The 22194-nt window shown below is 35.6% G+C and overlaps 1 protein-coding gene across 1 annotated transcript in view; it reads right to left on the bottom strand.

Annotated features, from left to right (window-relative positions):
* Positions 1 to 22194, bottom strand: part of ADAMTS19 (ADAM metallopeptidase with thrombospondin type 1 motif 19) — a 150792-nt gene that overhangs the window by 40278 nt on the left and 88320 nt on the right. The window contains 5 exon segments of the mRNA XM_030005043.1: positions 3024 to 3193; positions 4788 to 4918; positions 7917 to 8018; positions 15681 to 15831; positions 17050 to 17190. Coding sequence (XP_029860903.1) covers positions 3024 to 3193; positions 4788 to 4918; positions 7917 to 8018; positions 15681 to 15831; positions 17050 to 17190 — 695 coding nt within the window.

The following is a 22194-nucleotide window of genomic DNA, read 5'->3' as shown; positions in this document are numbered from 1 at the left end:
TTTTTTTTAAAACATATTTGCTTATCTGAGTGGAATGAATCTACATTAGCATAACAAGTTATCTTAGATACAGTGAAAACAAAAAGATTTTGATCCTTTTCTCAGCTGTTTGAAAAAACTCAAGTTCTTTTTCCTGCTAGAGCATACTCGTACTATGAACTTGGCCTACATAGTGCTCATGTCGTGTTCACTGTTGCAATTAAGAATATGCACATTACAGCTGTTGGAATATTTTGGTTGTAATCTATACTTTCATTCTACTATATTTTTGGCAGATCATAAATATTCATTAAAAAAGAAACTTAATACTTTCCAGATTTTCTAACTATGCAGGTCAAAGAGAAAAAAATTAAGTAACTGAGACACCCTGGGAAGAAAAATATATGGCTTTACAAAGTCCACATTAAAAAAGAAAGACAAAAAAACTGAACACATTCTTTCTAGCATCTTTACCAAGGTCAGGCATTTTTCTACTACATTTTTAAAACATTCTGCAAATCATTTCAAATTTTGAAAGAGAATAAAAAAATAATCATATCCTATGTATCCATGTATTCCTAATAGACATCATTTATAAATAATGAAGTTTGCTTCACCACTGCCAAAGTAATACCAAATAAAATAAACTAAGTCTTCTCTCAGTGGTCAACTGAGTACAAAATGACATGATTTTTTCATATCTTTATTCGCAAGTGTACTGACTCAGAATTTCTTCCTAAATCTGTTGCAGATTTTTGAAAGGATAAAGTCAATTCTGAACTTGAAACTGATTTCACTTGGACACAATCTATGCCACTCTGACTTCATACTCACTTCTAGATTCCTGGAGTGCATTTTTATTAGTAAATTAAACAGTTCCAGGAAATATTCGGGCACTGGAATTCTACTGTCTATACAGCTGAACTGTAAAACAGTCTATGCCACATTTTTTTGCATGTGCTAACTAGCACTAGCTCGGTCTAGACTGGAAATTGCCATCTGCAAAGGACCATTTCCAAAAAGCAGTTTGGATGTTACCATCCTTTTTAGAGTGCAAAAGAGTTGAAGAGTACGGACACAGGACTTTTGTGCCAGCTGACTTACACATCAGAGAGTGGTCTGGGCACATTTAATTTACTAAAATTGACACAGCCTCTGGGTATCTCTAGGGGACTAGTGCAAACAGATGTGATCTCTTTTGCCAACATGTGAAGCCAGTCAGACACAAGCCATCTCCAGCTGAGAAGCATGAGTCTCTGCCTGAGTTTGTGCCCTCTGCATTCCTGTTATACTCCTTAAATAGTAATCCCAAAGTTCCCAGGGAGCTTCAAGCATGTATCAGCATTTTTTAAAGGAATACAAGATTAACAACCTAACCGTTATTTTAAGGACACTGAACTCAAAAGAGACAGTAACTCAATAACACTGGACAATTTCAACAGACTATAGGAGACCTCATTCAAATACAGGAACTATTTTGGACATGGTGCACAATTAGTGTCTACTAAAGGCTAAGAGTGCAAATAATTAAGGATCTGGGAACCATGTATTTCCGTAATACTGGAACTCTTCAGCTGGTGTCCACATTTGTGTCTCCTGAGGGACACCTCAAGACAACAGGATCTCTCAGAACAAAGTTAGATAAAAACAACCATCCATACTCCTTAACATGGGACAGGATAGTGTCAAGATTTTTCATCAGGTTACTGAATTATTCAAAGTCAGGCTGAAATCTTTTGATCCCTTAGGATACAAATCATGTGTTCATGTGCTAAAATGAAATTTAGCAAAACAAACCAAAACTAATTCACTAGATAAGCACCTATAAAATAACTGGAGAGAGTTCTCCTTACAATGAAATGAGCTAACATAGAAGCCTAATGAAAATAGTCTCACAAGTTTTCACTTTGGCACCTTGAGAAAAGGCTTAGAAACCGCACCCCCACCCCGCCTTGTTTAGCTAGGCATATATTAAAATAAGTTCTTGATAATAAATTCACATTTTTCGGGATTCAGCAATGTAGTTCTCTCAAAATCTATGCTTCCTAATGGTTTCTGATATTTTGTTTCAAGAGTTAAATATAAATGGCAACAATAAACTACTTAAAATGTGGTAACACATACTTACAGTACTCCTGTGTCATTCCAGGCTCTTCTTTATCACCAGTTGCTATGATTTTGTTACTTTCTCAAATTAACTGTTTTCATAACTGAAGTCTTTCTGTTGTTTTCTTGTTTTCTTTTTTTTTTAATTAAATAAATTACATCATAACAATTTAGAGAAAATTCAGTGGAATGGCAGCTGTTGTTCACATTCCTAGCAAGAACTTGTTTAGAATGTTTTGTTTTCTAGTTGCTGATATTTTACACCAACATTATTTTTGCAGATACTCTAAGTTCAACATTACTATACTCCTACTTGAGCATGCTCCTAGTGATATGGTATCTAAGTAAGTATGTTACACTGAAGCATGCATGCAGTATGCTAGGACTTCACATGCAGTAGCTGTTAGGATTCATAGAAATCTTATCTAAGTTTGCAGTATGCGTTACATATAGATTTCTGCCAAAATCAAACACTGGTATGTGAAATACTCCAGTGTTAAGCTAAAAGTGCTCTCTCCTTCCTCAAAAAATAGAAGCTTACGTTATCCGTAGTGTCTCTTTGACTTTGTAGGTAGAAGTATAACTGATATAAGCATGCTTAATGATGTAGCATTCCTCTAGAAAGCTGTACTTCTGAGTCACTTCATACTACATTTCTGATTAAATAGGACCAAACTGATATTGAATTTCAGTTCAAATGTAGTCATACCAAGAAGGACAAATTCAACAGGGATGTAAGACAAAAGATTCCAGAGTGTGTGAAAATACCACCAGATCTTGTCTATGAAATAAAAATGACTTACCAGAAATCTTGGGCTTGGGGATTCTTTGTTTGTTTGCTATAGTTTTTACCATATCTTTCTTAGTCAACAACAATACCAACAAGCTATAAGCTGTATGAGCAGATGTTAAGAACATGGGACATAGTTTGTACTTACCATCATCGATGACAGCCTGCCACTGGTGCACGTGCTTCTGATACGAAGATCTGACACTGAAAACCTGGCACTGCCAGTCCCTGAAGGCAGGGACACCCGCAGGACAAGAAGGATTTTCGCATACTCTGTACTGCATCATGGGACCGTGACACTCTCCTTCAAGGCCTGAACTAGAAAAGACGGCATAAATATTATGCTTTATTGTTGGCAATGTTTTGTCAAACTTACAGCACAGTTTATTTACGCTACACATAAATTCAATTTAAATAGCAGATTATTTGTTGACGTGTAACATTAACAAATCACCCACAAAAAATCAAAGTCACAGAACAAAGAACGTTTGCCTTCTGTTTGTACTGGTTACATTACATATAAAGAGTCGTGGGTGCTATACCATAACTTACACTTCGCCCCAAAGAAGCACTAGGACTAGTAGGAGCGTTCAGTAAGGAGAACATCAACTGCAGTTTTCATACAGTTCAGGTGATTTTTCTCTAGCTGGACTGAGCCAAAAGTGCCACTGAAAGGAACTAACACCTGCAGATTTTCTACCTCTCCTTTATTACAAGTGTGGTGTTGTGAAGTTCAGACAATATGCTTTGTTTCTTTTTGGTCACTCCAGTTGTGCTTGCAGGTCCTAATGAACAAATGCAAAAGAACAGTGAACTGCAGAAACTCAAGCTAATTATTTGGAACCTTGCCTGGAAAAATGAATGAATGAAAGTGAAATTAAGACATGCCTAAATTCTAGAAACAGCTTTTAGGCATACAGCTGGAAGTGGTGTTTAGGTGGCAAGAAATATGAAAGCATTCTGCATATCTAAGGCTTCTGTTAAACTACCATGCTTTTGTATAGCCATATCCAAGTTTTCCTCACATTTCTTTATGCAAACTTCACTTTTTTAATCCCTCTGTCTTTCCTGTCATCATTTTTTGCCCCAAATCTGTTATATTGTCTTTCATCTTTCTTCATTTCCCCCTTTTGTTCTATTATTTTCTGGAATCATCTACCCTACCCTGCCCTGCCCTGCCCTGGTTTGCCCTATCCTACCCTACTCTACTCTGTTCTAGTCTAGTCTTCTCTACACTTGTCTTCATTACTCAGCTCTACTCTGTTCCCAATTCTCTGCCTATTTATTCTTTTTCTCTTGGTGTATGAATGACCCACAAAAGACAGAAATAGTACTGAATAATTAAGAGGAAAGCATCTTTTAGCTGAGATATGGTGAAACAGACTCCATTCAAGTCAACAGTAAAACTCCCTTTATCCCCAGTGGCACAAGGTTTTCATTTTCACAAGATACTGAATCTAAATATTGTTTCCAGATATTCTATCTAAATGTCTGTGAAACTGGTAGAAAGATCTCTTTGTAAAAGTTGCAACTCCTTGTCTCTCCAAATGTGATGGAGGTCAATTTTCTCCAGCAAAAAATTGAAGGACTAGAATTACACACTGACACTCTGCAAGGCAAAAATCATTAATTTAATCTTCTGTTTCTTCTTCAGGTGAAGCTTAAAAAGAAAGCTGTATTCTCCCATTACTATTATCTAAGCTTTTGACAGAAGCAGAAAAGAGGAAAAATAGTGTTAACATGTAATAAAAAACTTGAAATACCTATTCTCCTAAGTGTTTTTCCGTATTCATAAAAATGAATTGCTTACGTATAGGATGACCTATATCTTAATGGGTTTCTGTACTCATAAGATTTAAATTCTGTTCAGAAATTCTGATGAACAGCAATGGAAACCTGAACTTGTTTTTACCCAGGGCATTTGCGTTGTCGACTGCTGATTCCAGTGTTGCAAGTACGGCTACAAGTGCTCCATGTGCTCCACTCCCCCTCCATATGCTCCGCAAAAGAGGTCCGATTGACACACTCTCCAGCCTTACACCACTAGGTGAAAATTGAGCTCTTAGATAAATAAATCAAGACATATGCAAAACAATTCACTGCTCCACAAGCACAGAGGAAGCACAACAAAAACATTTTGTTCAATACACAGTTTTCATATGTGTCAGATATATTTTTTCCTATTGTTCCTCATTGCTTTTTTTTCTATCCTAGTAAATACAACAACCAGAGACCTTTCTCTGGTGCAGTGGCCAAGAAGCAGGTGCAACTCTTATCCACAAGCTTGAGCACAAGTTCATTCCCAGTAAAGGATGCCTCCTGTAACAGCCTGCTGGAAATGGTCCCCAGACCATGCTGGCCCCTTCATTTGAGCCTGGGCAGTGCCTAGGAAAGCGCTTTTGGGTCCAGCCCAAACCCACTGCAGGGATCATCCTCCAGATGAACTGTATGGATGATCATAGCACAGTGTTCAGGGCTCTTCTCAGGACTTGTTTGGTTCACTATTACAGTTTCCACATAACTAGCAGGAACTGCACTGTCACTGATTATCACGTGACAATTTCAGTAGAAGGATACATTACAGGTAATAGAGAAAATGAGATTTTATTCACAACTTGTATTCAAAGAGAGAATGGAAGCCTCAATAACCTAGTGTTGAGAAAGTCAAGAGAACTTCTGGTATTTACGTAAATAATAATAATCACCTCAAAAATCTTGTATGCAAATATTGTTTCCCAGGACAACTGAAATTTCTCACTCAAAACCTATCTAATCACTATTGTTACGCTCTGTAACCTATGTCCATATCTGGTATAAATCATTGTAACTCAGCAGAAACTAGTATTTTATCAGCTTATACCAGCTGAATATCTGGCCCATGTATTATGAAATTTTAGCAATTGCAAAGTAAGAAGGCTACAAGTAGACAGTGAACACTTAATGTCACTAACATTAGTAATTCAATCCATTTCTCTTTGCACTCTGAATTATTGGTGAATTACTGTTATCAATGGATAAAGTTCATGAAGAAGTCTCATATTTTGAGCAAAACAAAACATGTCACTAATGCAGTCAATAAAGCCTTTTGTCACTTTTAGAATACACTTGCAGTGTCTGTGCTAAATCCTTGTCTGGTGATCTTAAACTTCACCTGCAGTTTCAAACTGCTCTTCATTGATCAATTGATCTTAACTTTCTTAAATCATGGCATTACAATGATGGCATAATTATATCACCTTTGAAAAGTCTTCACATAGGATGGCCCCATCATTACATTGGATTTACAGTCAGAAATTACAGATTTTGTAATGCTCTTGGATGTCTCAGACCAAAAATGCTTATATTTATTTAAAGATACTCCTTCAGATATATAGGCAAAACAGATTTTTCTCTAGAGATAGCATCTGCCTTATGTAGACTCTGAGGGCTGCTTGACTTAAAAAATAACCAAGTTGGACAGGCTATGCAAATGACATTTCCATCACTTCCTAAGATCCTAAGAGGAGCACAAGACAACAATACTCCATCCCTATAATAAAAGTAAAACAAAACAAAGCCAGTGATTTGTGTAATCTGAAGCTCATTTTGGATAGATAATAAAGTAAACAAGAAGAATAATCCCTTCTAATCCTCTGAGATATTTCAGTGATGTCTGCTTAGTTTTTGTCTGCTAGACATAACAATATATCTCTGTAGCCTGGGACAATGCTCATTGAGCCATTCTAATTAGAATCGGTACTTTGTCTTACCTGTACTAATTATTTACTCTCTACTAGCTAAGCTCTGCAATAAAGAGAACAGTGTTACCTTCCTCATTGGACTTTCGCAGGACCCATGGCACTAACATATCATAAATGGTCCCACAAGTATAATGTTAGAATGAGTCCCCTGCAGTGAGTTACTATTATTAGCTTTTGCAAGTCAGACTTCATACACAAAACACACACTAATTTTGGATGCCCAGTTCACAATGGCAATGGTTTCACAATGGCAATGGTTTCACAATGGCAATTCTGGGTAGTCTTAATAAGAGGTGCTTCTTTCCTATTCCATACCATGGACACACCAGTCTCAACATAAAGAATGCAACATTGAACAAAAGGCATGTCCCTGACTTTGCAGGTATTGACTTAAGACAGAGTATCGACTACACACATTTATCAGAATCAAAAGATCACAGCAAATGTCATTAGAGATATGAAAATGAATAAAACCTGTCTTTCCTTTAGCATGTAAAATGATATTATCTGAACATTTTATCTTACTCCGTTGATTGATTTGTTTACTTTTTTATGGAGGATGATGACAGTCCTGGTGAATGTAAGATGATTCAAAGAGCAAATCACTCCTGTGGGAGACTGCTCTCAGCACAATATCAGGAAAATCCCAAGATATATGCAGCTCCTCCTCTCTTATCTATTTGAGGTTATTTATCTTCATTTACAGTTATATACAGAGATGAAGAGGTTATTCAAACAGGAAAGCTCCTGAGGGACATTTAATGCAAGTCTGACTTCAGGCAACCATTTAATTTGTCTTTGATGACATACTTTTAATGACATTTATCACTCTTTTATATGCACTCACACTAGACACTTCTTTACAAAGCCTATCCTGAAAAGTTTTATCAAAAATCTCTATCAATTCCTTTGATGAGACTATTTCTAAATCTTCAATCATAGCTGAGAACTTTGTAACTTTGAAAGCTTATGTTTCTGTTTACAGTACACAGAGCAACATGGCATTCCATTCATAAATAGGGTACAAAACCAGAATGAATCTGAAATAAAACAGTGTAAGCATTAAAACATCTACGGCTTTGGCTAACTCTTTTTTAAAATTCAGTGTTTTTAGGGAAATGTACTCTTTTATCATATCTATATTATATTATAAGATATAATACATTAAACTATATATGTATGATTTTTATGATAATTGAGGTAAGCAGGAACTTTAAACAAGTGCAAAGACCTATTCAGCTTGTTTCCTTAACTGTTAGGTGTTCAGTATAATTTATATTGCTTTTCTACCAGCAACATACTTTTCCAGTGTCACAGTCTGTTCCGTCCATTGGTGGATCCAGTTTAGTTTTGCATTCCTTATCACCTTCCACCTTACACCACAACCCGGTGCAAATGACATGCTGAAAACCAAACACACAGGTAAGCTCAAAATCTATCTTATGCAAAATTATTTTCTGCATGCAACCCTCTAATGTTGTCATAAAGTTACCAGTTTGATGGTACTGAAGTGTGTTTAAAGACAGGTTAAACATGCACAAAAACCAAAGTGGGCAGATTCTGCTTAGACTTTCACTAATCATGAACACATTGAACAAGTCAAGCTGCTGTGTTGATGGTGGGGGGAAAAACCCTCTAAGTCTAAACCTAGGGGTCACAGTCTTTGCGTATGGCAGATCTCACAAAGCACATATGAACAACTTTGCCCCATGATGTGAAGCAACCACTGCACAGATACACTCCCGCAGAGACTGGAAGAGGTGTGAGCTTACTGAGAATTATTTTTAAAATTATTTCATATTTTTGCTCCTTTTATTTAGTGCTCATTTGTTTTATGTAAAAGGGAGAAAAATAACACTGTCACTAGTAACAAAACCCAAGGTTTTAAAATAAGTCCATTTCTATATACAAGGACTAATGTGTCTTTGTGCAGCTACATAGAACTGTGTTCGCAGGAGTTTTGTAAAAATGTGTTTGTAAGAAAATTTGAGGCTTCTCTACGACTTCGAAATCCCCCTTGTTCATACCATCCCAATGACTGCTGCTATCTTATGCTCTCCAATGATTCATAATTCCTTTAGAATTCATTCATTTCTCTAGAAATATCTCAAAAAAGCAATCAAACCTGATATCCACAAAGAAGACACAAAGTAAACTGACAAATCAGGATGAAATAGTTTTGCTGGGAAGATGAAGAGAAGGGGAGATGAGAGGGGTACTAGTCAGTAGTGAATTTTAGAGATGGAAAGAAAACCTGCTTATTCTGTCCCTAGCAAGCATCAGAACAAAATAGTTTTACCTTCTTGAAAAGAAAGTACAGCCTTGAAGTATGGTGGCTCACATTTCCCTGGCAGCTCTCCCTATTTTCCTCTAAAAAGTCCTCCTTCTCCCATGGTTTTCAGTCATTACTGCATTTTCCTTGCTGTCTTGATCCCCCCTTACCTGTAAACTGGGTGGAAGTGAACAGAGTGCATGTGGGGCTCAATTGTGGGCTGAATGTTATTGCATGTGCAGGCTGATTCCCCCAAAATATGTACAGTACTCCCAAAGAGGGGCAAGAAGGATCAAGAGAGGGGGATGGGTTGCAGGGAGGAGAAAACACCGGCTGTTTTTTTGAAACCAGCATTGTCAGAAGATGTGCTTTTTCTGACTGAAATGATTTGTTACATTGGTAGACCCAGTAAAGGTCTCTGTGCCTTTTACACTATGCATGAAAAATGTGTGATAAATCTTACACTACCTTGAAAAAAGTCTTATAGCACAGGAAACATAATTCAATCAAAGATTGTGTCTGAACCAAGGAACAGGACAGTTCCAGTGGGACTCTTGCATGTAAAAATGTCTGTAACATCAGCTTTTAAAAAAAGTCAAAGATTGTAGAGGTCTGAAGCACTGCACAGAAACTAGAGACAGGATGGCAGCAGTTTGACTCACTCCTGATTCATCCTATAACAGTTTTGTGCTGAAGCTGAACTAACAAGACACCAGTTAGCCTATGCATGTACTAAAATATAGCTACAAAAGTCCTATCCTGTTCCTGGATAATTTTGACAAGCATTTTTCTTATATCAAACTGTAATTTCTGTTCATGTTGAAGAGAGAAAAAGAATTTATTCTTTTTTTTTTTTTTTTTTTTTTTGAAACACGCACTTTAAGATGTAACTTCAGAGCCGAGAACTAAACAGCAAGAAGCCTTCTGGGCCAGTTTTGGAAGACAATGTAGATGAGACAGAGTATCAGATGTTCGTGACAAAGTGCTTCCACACCAACTATGAAATGGCAGACTATACTGTTGGAAACACTCCAGAAAAATATATGCTGGTTTAATGTTCCTAATTCACATAGGTTTTTTTAATATCCATAGACCTTCATTTGTCAATGACTACAGTTGAGGGAAAGCCATCCAGGTTTTCAAAAAATAAACTGAAATTTTCCTTTATGTCATCACATTTAAAGTATGTTATCCTGTTTTTTTTTCTAAACATTTTGATCTTGTGCTCAATTTCAGTTGCATATAACTGCGGAATGGCTGACAACAAACCATGTTCTTTACAAAGGAGCAACAAACTACAATTCCTTACAAATCCAGAAACAATTCTTCTAAACTTAGGAAGACATGAAGTCAGATCTACAAGGATTTGGGTATCTGACACACAGATGCACTTGAGCTGTGTAAAGAAATCAAGTAAATTAAATCAAGATGCTTGAATTAATAATGTCCTTTGTATACATCTGCAAGTTTCTGCAAATACTTGTATACTACCTCCTTATGAACCATGAACCTAACTTCCCCAGCTAGAAACATCTTTGAGCCTTAAGCGAACTGTATTCTAAAAACACTCACTTCTCTTCACCAATTTTTAAAATAAGCATTCAATATTACTATAACATTTCATCCTAGACTTTGAGATTCCCCAAACTCAAGAAAATGAAGATATGGAATTACTAAAATTGGAGGATGATTTGTAAGTTTTTTTCTGGGCTATTTCAGTCAAATCACAAATAGACTCTTTAGTTACTCTTCAGATTGTACTTCTGCTGCAGAAGTAAGAGAAATGGAGATTACTGTTACCATTCAACTTCTGACATTTGGGGATTTCTGCATGTGGCTGGGAAAAAAACATGATGCACAACTTGTTTTTTTCATTAGCAACCTGCAGTGCTGCAGATCAGGACTTATTTGAAAACTAACAGAAACCTGGAGGCCACTGTCAATATTGCAGGCACTCCAAAATCAGAGCACAAACTTCTAAACCAGAAATTTATTCCTCTGGGGAGAAAGTTTCATTCAGTCAAAATCAAGATAGCTAAGTTAACACTCACAGAGGTTTACTACTTATCTATCATAAGCACAGTTCAACAGCCATTACAGTTTTTTAGACTAGCCAAGGGAAGTAAGAGTTATTGCAGATCATAAACTTAGACTTGTGATATCACACTATTCACAATCTGTAAAATATTTCATTGTGGGTACACTGGAAAACAAAATATTGCAAGGCACACACAAAGGATTTTTTTCTGAAAGAATGTGTTAATCGTGACGTTTTAACAGCAAAAGCTTGCAAAATACAGCATGAAAGTCACAATGTACTACAGAAAGAGCAGAAGTCATTCCAGCTTTTAGGGTTTTTTTTAAATGAAAAGAGTGAGGCAGGTCTGTGTGCATCAAAGGGATGCATTTCCAGTCACATAAGCATCTGGAAAGAAGGTCCAGCTGAGAGGAAAGAACAGAGACAAAAAGAGCAATTCAGAACTGCATTTCTGCAAAGTCAAGATTGTTTAATGTGTGGTGGTGGAGATGAGGACAGATATTTCACCAGAGCTATAATATTTCCACGACTTTCGTTCTTTTCATTGTGATCTTTCCCTGAAATGCCTTAAAAATCACCACGAAATATAACCAGTCTCCTAATTCTTTGCAAAGATCACAGCTGTGTTATGACAAAAATTGTTTTAGTGGAACTGACTAGATAGCATTCACATCCTGGACTTTAATCTTAAAAGCCAACATTTAATAGTTCAACAATTATATTAAATTGTCAAGTTTTACAATCACATTTCATCATCAAGAACTACTTCTGGGCCATGATCTCACTATCTGTTATGTGAAACAACGTTAGGGTCTAATTGATTCTTGTGTGAGACATCATGGGCATAAAAGCAAACTTGGCTCCCTTACAAGATAAGCATGGCGACATGGTATAAATCTTGTACTCTGAGATCCACTCACACTTTACTCAGGCTCTATAAATTTTGCTTAGGGTATGAAAAAAAGTCTTTGAAATAAAGATGAAAAGGAAAAAATAAAGTCTGGACACCATTCATGAAAGAGGAGTGGGAGCGGCTTACTTAGGAAAATACGGGAGTAGGCCCTCAATGGTCCCTTCAGTCCTTTGCTTTGGCCATTAAACTATAAAGAGGAATTCCTGATAGCAAGGGAAAATCACTGGCATCTGCAGCGTTTCTCAGAGGTTGCCATGTAATGTGATTGTAAATTACCCTAAAGTGCTGCTCAGTAATAACATTTGTAGAAAATTACATCTCAGCAGAAATGCATTATTGATTGTACTTCTGGTATTTGTAGATTATTTTTAGATCATTAAGAAAATTATTTTCCATCATTACTCAATTGTTTTCTTAGTTGAATGGCTGTTATATATGAAACTTACTTGCTTAACGTAAAAGACTGCATGGAAGTCTGGTCATCAAATTATCTTCCAGTCACAAAAAATGTAACTCTGACATAGTTCATAATTTATCTTTTACATAGTTACACTGAAGTGCATGAACTGTTCAGCAAGTAGAATGTATCCAAGAAATCCTGGGCTATAAATTGTTGGATTTACTGAAGTTTAAATGAACCTTCAAGGAGTATGTTTCTCTCTCATTTCCTGGCTTGTGAACAACTGTAACCACTGTAAACTGCCAGTTATTGGCAGCGTAGAAGACAGTATACAGAGATAAAAGCATGTAGTTTAAATTTCATGGAAAATTCAGTGGTTGCCAATGTATAATAAAGTAATTATTTTAATAAATTAATACTGTAACTAATGAAATAATGTATTCAATTTAGAAAAGTCTTCTAAATATTGACTTCTCTAATGGCAGCCACAATAATCTGCACAATCAACACAGTGAACTTTGAATCACCTTCATAATATGTAAAATGCAATTATTTGGTAGGTTAAATTCAACATATTTGTATTTACATCTAACATCCTTGTACTTCAGAGGGAAATGATAAAATTAGCTACAGACTAACAGCACTTCACAGTTGGGACAGTGTTGGTGTTGCAAAGTCCATGTACTAGAACTCATGAAGGATTTCTGGAAAGTTTATATAGCTTGGTTCTAGCCCAACTTAAATGGCAACATTTTTTTTTTTTCTCTCTTCATTCATAGGAGAAACATAAGTAAGAGCAGGATGGCTTTCTTATCCTTTGGACTGTGCTCTATCCATTGCTCTGAGTTTCCTATTCACTGTAGAAATCTTATTTAATTGGACTAGGATATTGTAAACTTCCCTAATAAAAGAGCTACATTTAAGACCCACAGCAGGGAACAAAAGCAGGAGATCTGAATAAATTGCCTAAGCTTACTGCAACTAGTTCTTCGGGTCTACCGTCTGAGGAACAAATTTCTTGGATTTTTTTGTTGGAGGGCAAGGTGGGAGTGTAAATTTTGCTTCCAGACAAAAGAACGCAGAGGAAAACAAACAAGGTGACTTTACGAAGGTTGGCAGTGGAGCTTTGGAGAACTTCTCCCTCAGTGCCCTCATCAGATTTTCACAATTCTGTCCTTAGCGTCTTTTATTCATTTTTATGTAATTTCTGATAGGTCCAAAGCTCTTAAAGATGCATTACAATAATTTTTTGGTTCAGTATCTGCTTGTATGATTTCTGGTTCAGGGTTACCAGTTTTGCAGAGGATTTTGGTGAAACTGCAGAAGGTTCGTCCCCTTGCTCTCTTCTCAGAAACTGTTACCAAGTTCTCTTTTTCTTACTGTTAAGACCATAAGGTTACCAAGCAACAGACTTGGTTTATGAAGAAAATCGAAAATTAAATTGCAGTTTGTCAGAAAAAAAGAATAGTTGAAAAGACTACTGGCCTTTTGTATTGATTGCATCATTAGTAAGTTCTTTCTTCAAAGCAAAACTGCATCTCTTTGGATTTAAGTTACAATGGTATCTTAATACTAATATTTAATAGAAATTTTCCTAAACTAACCATTTTAATATGAAGTAATGATCCCGTAAGTGGGAAAAAAAGAAGGATGGCAAGTCATTTAGCTGAAATGTGTCCTCTTACGTACAAAATGCCAGAAGAGGAGAAAATGATTGAAGATGATTAGAAATGGACATTTAGGTACCAGCACCCAGGGCCCAAGTCCTCTGTGCAAACAGTTGAACACTACCAGGGTAGCATTAACTGAATTTAACTTCCTAACATTTCTAAAATAATGAGGAAAACAAAAAAAACCTTGGAGTCAGCACCCTGAGAGAAGAATATTCACTGCATCTGTGAATGAAACAAAACAGGCAAGGGACCACTTGGCTATCTGAATTTAAAAGCCTGAATTAGAACTAAATACAAGGGTATTAAAGGAGAGGAAGTGCCTGGAGAAATGAAAAGCATATAAAGGTATTACACAACAGCAAGTCTCCAGGTTTGATTATCTCTTCAATTACTTTTGAAATTCTTTTACCTGGTAAATAAGACCTAGAAGAAATGGTGGACTAATGCTGTATCATTTTCTTGTTCAAAATAGGTTTCTAGAGAATGAGAAACTAAAATCACATCTTTTACTTGAAAACGAAGTATTAAAAAACAAGAAACAGATTGCAATTCATGAAAAAGCACTTGGAAGCAATTAAGAACATTTGTAGAATCGTTACATTGAGTTCTACTGCTTATCTCTCAGAGTGAAAATGTTTTCAATAAGACAGTTAAAATAATAACCATTAACCTACAGCTCCTTTTTTTTTTCAGCTCTGCCACTCTCAGCATGTGGTACTCATACATGTATTGCAATGTTTCCTTTGAGAATCTTTAGGATAAAGATTACTCTCACTGAAACTCTCTAAAGAAAGAGTACTACATTCAAGCTGAAAAGATGAAGAGAACTGAAGATTTAAAGGAGTAAGGAATGGTGCTTTCATATTAAAAACTCGTCACATTTCCAGGCTATCTGTCCGCTCCAACTCTGATGAAATTTTATTTCACAGTTCCTCCTAGCCCCTGCTCTATCAACCTGTACTCCATGCTCTTTATGTATTAGTATTTTCATCTACCCGTCTTGTCTTGGTTACCATCTCAAGGGCATCCAACATGTTTAGCGCCTGTCCTGTTGACGTTAAGGAAGGATGATTTTTCTCAGTTAAAACCATTCTTAAAATGCTTCTTCAATCAGATGTCTACTAGTATTAGGCCATAAAATTACAAAGACCTCTTCAATTTTGTTAATCTGTCTTTTCAAGGTTAATATATAGTGACACTGTTTCACTAAATGGCATGAAGCAATCTCAGCAAACTGACTTAAGTACTGGAACTCCTAGTGCCATGGCACTGCACAGCTCTGCCTGGACTCACAGGGGACTGCTGGGAGGCAGGGTATATTCAGCGGTACAGAGAGCCCAGCTAACACCATTATTCTCCGTCGGAGCATGTATGGTCACAGCACTCTACTGAAGGTCAGATATGGAGGTTCAATACCCAAAACATAATGAAATGGAACCTACATGTGAAATCTGGCCCCAGTGGAATAAATTGCAAATATTCCATTCACTGCAACGAGGTGACTTCACACTATGATATTTTCTATTTTTAAAGTACAAGGAACATATCAGTGGTATGATATGATACAACATGATTCAGGATGTTTGGAGATCCAAAGCAAGCCTTACAAGATAAACATATGAAAATGTTCATATTAACTTCGGAAAGCAAGTGTAAACTTCTTGTTTCAAAGGTGCTATGTTCTCCTTCTCTCAAACACATGCACAAAAATATCTCTCACAGATAAAAGAGTTGGTAGGTGTATTTTCTGAAGTTACACCCATCCTTACCTGCATTTCTTGGCAAAAGGAAGCGGTTGGTCCAAAAAGAATCTGACACTGTTCATCTGCAGTGTATGTCATTCCTGGGAGTTTGGAGGGAATAATCACAGAATTGAGGCTCTGAGGATTCGTCTGTAGCAGACAGCTACTGGCCTTTGACCTGGCAATATGCGGAGATTCATATGCTGAGCAATGCTAAAGAGTCTGATTGTCATGGTGACTTAAACATGCATTTGACATTAGAAAAACATGGACTCTTAAGATTTTTTTATTTGTCAGCATTGGGCTGTCATTCAGAGAAATTACTCCATGTAAATTAATATGGCTTACTTGATATTAGTTAATGGTGTGTTCTGATGTTGCACATTTGCAGAAAGACAATATAATTTATCAGCTATAATAGGAATTTCAGGAAAGTGCTGGACAACATTTTAGTGTAAAATTTACTTAACTGATTAAGGTTTGGATAGAGATTTAAAGAATCATAAAAAAGTAGACAATTTATAACGCATAGGCAGTTGTGTAGCTTAGTTTTCACATCGAGCAGGACCTCAGATCAATCACGTCAGATTATATATATATACACATTTAAAAATACATAAATTTCTGAGCTGGTAGCCAGAAATTTAACTTTTCTCAAAAACTGAAGAAAAAATATTTGAAAATACTTAAACCTGTTAAAGCACCAAGTCATGGGTTTGAAGTCTGTCTAGATTCAGTATAAATGTGTCAGTCTGACACATCTAACTTACTTACACTAACTATTCCAGTGTCATAAAGCAGACCTTTTGAAGACTGCTTAACTGTGCAAGTAAATTCCCAACAGATATATTTACAAACTTAATAAAGGAACAGAGCTTTAGGACACAGATCCTATTTAAGAGATACAGAGCGAAACAAAATGTTTTAATTTGGTTTCTAGGTATAATATTCTCTACTATATATCTTGTGGTAAACTTCTATTTTAAAAATTAACATAATGTAATCATATTGCATGGTTTGGTATTGAATGGCACAACATAGATCAGAGAATCTACATAAAGTTCATAGGTCATTCACTGTCCAACATTATTCAATACATAGTATATTAATATATTTTAAACATATTTACATATATTAATATATATTTAAAGATATGTAAGTATAATCATATACATTAACATATGAAAAAAAAAATACAAGTAAATGCTGAAAACATATTTTAATGTCCATCAAATATTATATAGTTCATGATGATTTAAATTATTTTTATGGATTATGCAAACACAAATCTCCCACAGAAATGGTAAAAAATATGAAAAAAATGTTATTTCAGGATATTTATTGCAACTATTTGCAAATGACATACAGTAAAAGTTCTTTTTGTTTAATGATATACCTGAGAAATCTTTCCAGATCTTCCCTGCTGCACCGAGACCATGAAACATCCCCAAGATTCTGTCCTTTAATCCACTCTCCAGACATGATATGGAGACCATCTGCACAGGATGGGTGGTCATTGTCGTGGTTTATCCCCATGCTGAGTTTTGAAGTTATTAAAAATAAACCAAAGCACAACAAAATAACAAGTTGTTTTCAAACTGTTTGTAAGTTAAAACTCTTGCAAGAGACTATGAAAAACTCTTGTATAAAACATATAAGAAATCTCTCTTGATTTTTTTCCATGATACCTTTCACAGAAGTACATGGAACCGTGCGTGGAGGACATTCTCCTGAAATTCTATACTGAAAGGTGAAAGTAAAGCCTCATTCATTTGATGAGAAATTACATTCTAATCAGCTGTTCAATATATACTTTGGACAACTTTTTGAATGTTCAGAACTGCACAACTACTGCAGGTTGTACTTCTCTTGCTAATGGGCAACAAAAATACAGGAAATTTACTTTTTTATATCAGTGAATCATTTGATATTTTGGCAGGGATTCTATCTTAATTCTATATGGAACTTGTTTGCTGAAATTTTATAGACTATTAAAATGCTTACTTGTTTAATGTATAATCATTGTGTCTAAAGAAAAACCACCTAAATGTGTTTTCAATGTCTACTGTTAGAAATAACACTGATGAAGCAATTACATGGATTTTTATTTTAAAGACTCAGCATCCATCTGCATCCCAGTGAGTTCTCACATAGGGCACTGCAATGAAAAATTCTACAAAAAAATCTGCTTGAAGCTGCTGCTTTAAGTCAGGTGAAGACCCACTGTCACTCTCATTCACAACCAGTAAACACAGAGAAAGAAGATAGACTTAAATAAAAATAAAGTTTTCAAAATTAGCTAAGTGGATCCATGCTTGACTGGCATTAAGAGACACAAATTAAATACTCTTAGCTGTTCTTCAAGATTTGTAAATGAGCATGGGACTACTCTCCAGAGCACTGGATTCAAAATGGTGCTGGAATTTTGCATCCCTAGTCTGCCCTGCACAAAAGCAAAACTTTAGAGTGAATAAAGCTTTATACCTTGTATTGATTCCTTCAGCCAAAGAGCAGTCAAATCGCTTAGAGACTGCAGACGGAAGAAGTTTGCCGCTTCTGTAGGAAAACTAGAGTACATCATGCTTCTCCATATTTCACCACACTGCAGTGCCAAAGGGCAGAAAAGGCCGGCTACCCATCACTGAAAACACCAGATCACTTTTCTTCTCCACTCTATCCCCAAACCCCCTCATGACTAGATCAAATATTATATTGTTTTGCAAGCTGCATTACCTTGTGTTTACTAATGAAATGAATTTAAATGCTATGTAGGGCTTTATGTTGCCTATCAGAGTGCTCAGTATCTTAGTGTGATGTGTACACCCCACAATTTGGAGCACTGGAACAGCTGCCTCTGCATGAATCAGATAATTTTGTTAGTTGTAAACAGTGTAACCAAGGTAAACAAATCTGTCTGATCTCATCTTAGCTTCTGTCTTTTCCTGAACTGCCTGAATGGGACAAAACAACTACACAGAAGTGCCTTTGCACTTTCCTTACATTCTTCTTGCATGCTTCACATGTAGAATTTGAGATGTCCTTACCTCCAGAGTTATAAGAACTATGGAAGAAGACACAGAAAATCTAATGACACTTTACTTTGCTGACTGCACAAGAAATAGATTTTGCTTACAGCTCTTCAGGTTATATACTTCCTTACTGCAAAAGTACTCGTTTATCAGTATCATATATACACTATGATTTGAAATAAAGCATTTATAACATACAAGTACACAAAATCTTGTTGATACAATTTATTATAGAATTGATGGCTCCCATTTATGCAGAGTGGGAATTAACATATTTATATGTTATTTAAAACATTTTTTTAAATAAAAATTTTAAAAAGTTAAAACATAATTTCTGATTACTATTATGTCCCATCCACTCTGAAAAGCAATTCTTGAAGACAGACTTTGTCACAAACTAGTCTGTAAAATCACCCAGAGGAATGTGTGCTGAGCTGAACCAAGATCTTTGCTGTTTCAAAAAACAATTCCACTAGCCACCATTACATACAAACATCAGTGTAACCCTTTTTTCTAATCTACTACCAGAGATGCATTCTGTATAGTCTATCAGTACATGAATCCTGAGGACAACATTGTCTTTTAAGGTAAGCAGTGGTAAAAACTGTTGTACTTATAACAACTATGTATATCAGCAACATTAAGCACTAATAAAAAAATCTAATTCGAACTGTCTTCCCCTATTTCAGCTGCTATACTTTTGTAACACTTCTCCTATTCTGCTCTGACTTTCAAATGTAGTTCTAAGTATCTGCTCTAATCCAATAGGATTCATTCCTCAGTATGCTTCCACCTCCAAATGAAGTACAAGTAACAAAATAGCAAGTAGTGAAGACCAGTATCAAAGCCTTTGACTATCAGAATGAATAGCTACTTCAAAAGGGAAGTTCAGGTCATTATGTTAACATGAACTAATTAAACTGCAAGACAATATGTGAGGAGTATGCTAAAGTAGCAACAGAATCTGCTTTTAAACATTCTCAGAAATCTTTTCTTCAATACGTACTATTGATCTCTTCTCTAGTATCGTAATGACTTCATACTTTTATCTGACCTACTATCAATTATAAGACCACATAAAAGTAGATATGCAGTAGTACTGACTTCTGATTTCTTTCACCACATCACATTATGTGTGTGGTGAAAGAAAGAAGCTGAACAGTCATTGCTACCTTCCTATCCAGCAAGAGAGTAAGTAATGTAAGCATGTATATCTACTTCATTAACAATCAAGGATATAACAATATTCAATGCTCACACTGGTGGTCATGGTATTTTATAGCCTTCCTTGCTGTACTATCTACATGAAGGAGACAACTACATCCTTTCACTAAAACAAAGGCACCGCAGAAACTGTGGCTGTGTAAGGTGCTGTTCTGTGCTCTTCTTACAGAATTTATTATGCTAGCATTGGGCATATTGCCCTCTCTGTCCATAAGCTCCTCTGTCCCACAGCCGTGATCATTCACCCTCATGCAAGAGTAAAGCAACACCATGTGTTTGTGGCAGGAAGACAAGTGAGTTTGAGGTAAGAGAATAACTTTACAACAGTCTGATAAAACATAATTAACACAGAAGATGATGTTGTACTTTAAGAAGTAGTACATCATATCTATATGGAAATAAATCAAATTCTCTTTTAAGAACAGAAGCGGGTTTTTTCACTGATACATAAAAATGCCCCAGCCATTCTGGTTAAAGACTATAAATGGCAGATATAATAAGAAAGTAGGAAGCATCCTATGTAATGCATTCCCTAACTAAAATACTAGCAATATTTCAACTCACACTATGCAACTAAACTATATTTTAATAATCTCAGTTTAAAAGTATTTTGACAAAGAGCCTTGGTCAAATAAACTCCACTAATGTTATACATGGTTGTCAAGTCAACTGAAAAAATATTTTTATCTAATAAAACCTCTAAAACTTGTTTAAAAAACACAGCCAGATTTTTTTTGTGATATCATGCAGAAAGTTGGAACAATCTCTGCTAAATGTTGAAGACGACCCCTGTTGATATTTAATGTGCAGCAGGAATAGTACAAAGAAAAATCCCTAATTTCTTTGTGCTTAGAAGTCAGAATTAACAACTCAGGCCACCGAAAGCAGGAGACAAATATTAGTTCCATTTTTCAGTTAAAAAGTAATACTTTTACGATTCACTACTGCTGCAATTATATGCATACAGCTGGATTCAAGATAGATGAAAGCATCTCTTCTGCCACCAAGGGAGTAAGTTATATTCTTGCAGGCACATAATGCATGCCAGTGTCAACCCACATACTGAAAAAGTATCAAACACCACATTTTTATTTGATTTGATTTGATTTGATTGTAGCTAACTATTAAGAAATAAAAGCTCTTCTAAGCCTCAACTCTTACAGTCATTATGCTCTACTAAATAAGTTAAATAAGGCTATGCACACACCTTCTGGAAAGCATTAGGTCTGCATTGTAAATTGTTATTTTATATTTCTTCACACTATAGGACTCCAACATTCTCCTACATGTGCTACATTCATGGCATCATGAATTTGCTCAGTGACCCTACACTCTTCCAGGTGGAAAGCTTTTTATTATTTATTCATTATTTTCATTGTGCTTTGCAAAAGGCAGATGATGACCTGGTTATCACCATCCCATTCCACTTAAATGCATGGTAGTGCAGCTGAACAATAATGATGCTATTAAACTAGAAACAGGCAATGCAGGCACAAAGACTGAGTAGTATCAAAAACTTAGTATAGGATCAATTAATTGGGTGAGTTCAGATAGATGTGGAGAATTACTTCAGGTCTATCTGTAAATAAAAAAAAAAAGCTAGAATTAAAAAGATTAAAGAGAACTACTACTGTTCAGAGTTTTACAGTCCCTAACAGTGAGACAGGTTAGGAAATAGAAGATGGATTACGAAAACCACAAAAGCAAGTACCCAAGGAACCAGGGGCAGGTTGTTGAATATTCAGTATAATAAATAGAATCCCAAAGCATAAAGGTTAACAGTTCAGCCAAAGAGATACAAGCAGCAGAGGAATGATGAGTGTAAACTGCACATCCAGGATAATAGTACTAGTTTAAGATCATGACAGAATGAAAATTACTGGAAAAACTTCCACTTTGTGAAGGAGATAGTAAATATCTAAATGCTCCTGCGAGTTTATACCTTTGATGTGTGATGGGATCAGGGTGCCATCTGACTTCTTTCAAAATTCATATTTTTATAAATCACTACACAGCATTTGTAAATTTACTTCAATTGTTATCCTATAGATTTTTTTCCACTCTAGCAAATAAATCACAAACATATAATGGTTTGTATTACTTTAAAAAATAAAAATAAGAATTCATTAAAAATAATTATTAATTACAAAGTGTTATTCTCCCTATTATTTCCGTTGTTTTCTTTTTTGTCATCACTACATGCAATACTATGTTAGAATGATCAAAGCTTTTTCAACTATGGACTTGGAAATGACAAGGTTTAAAAGCTTATATGGCATTTAATAGTA

The sequence above is a fragment of the Aquila chrysaetos genome, chromosome Z, assembly GCF_900496995.4.
Source record: "Aquila chrysaetos chrysaetos chromosome Z, bAquChr1.4, whole genome shotgun sequence".
In the NCBI taxonomy this organism is placed as follows: Eukaryota; Metazoa; Chordata; class Aves; order Accipitriformes; family Accipitridae; genus Aquila; species Aquila chrysaetos.
The sequence above is the reverse complement of the archived record's forward strand: the minus strand, read 5'-3'. Positions and strand labels throughout refer to the sequence as shown.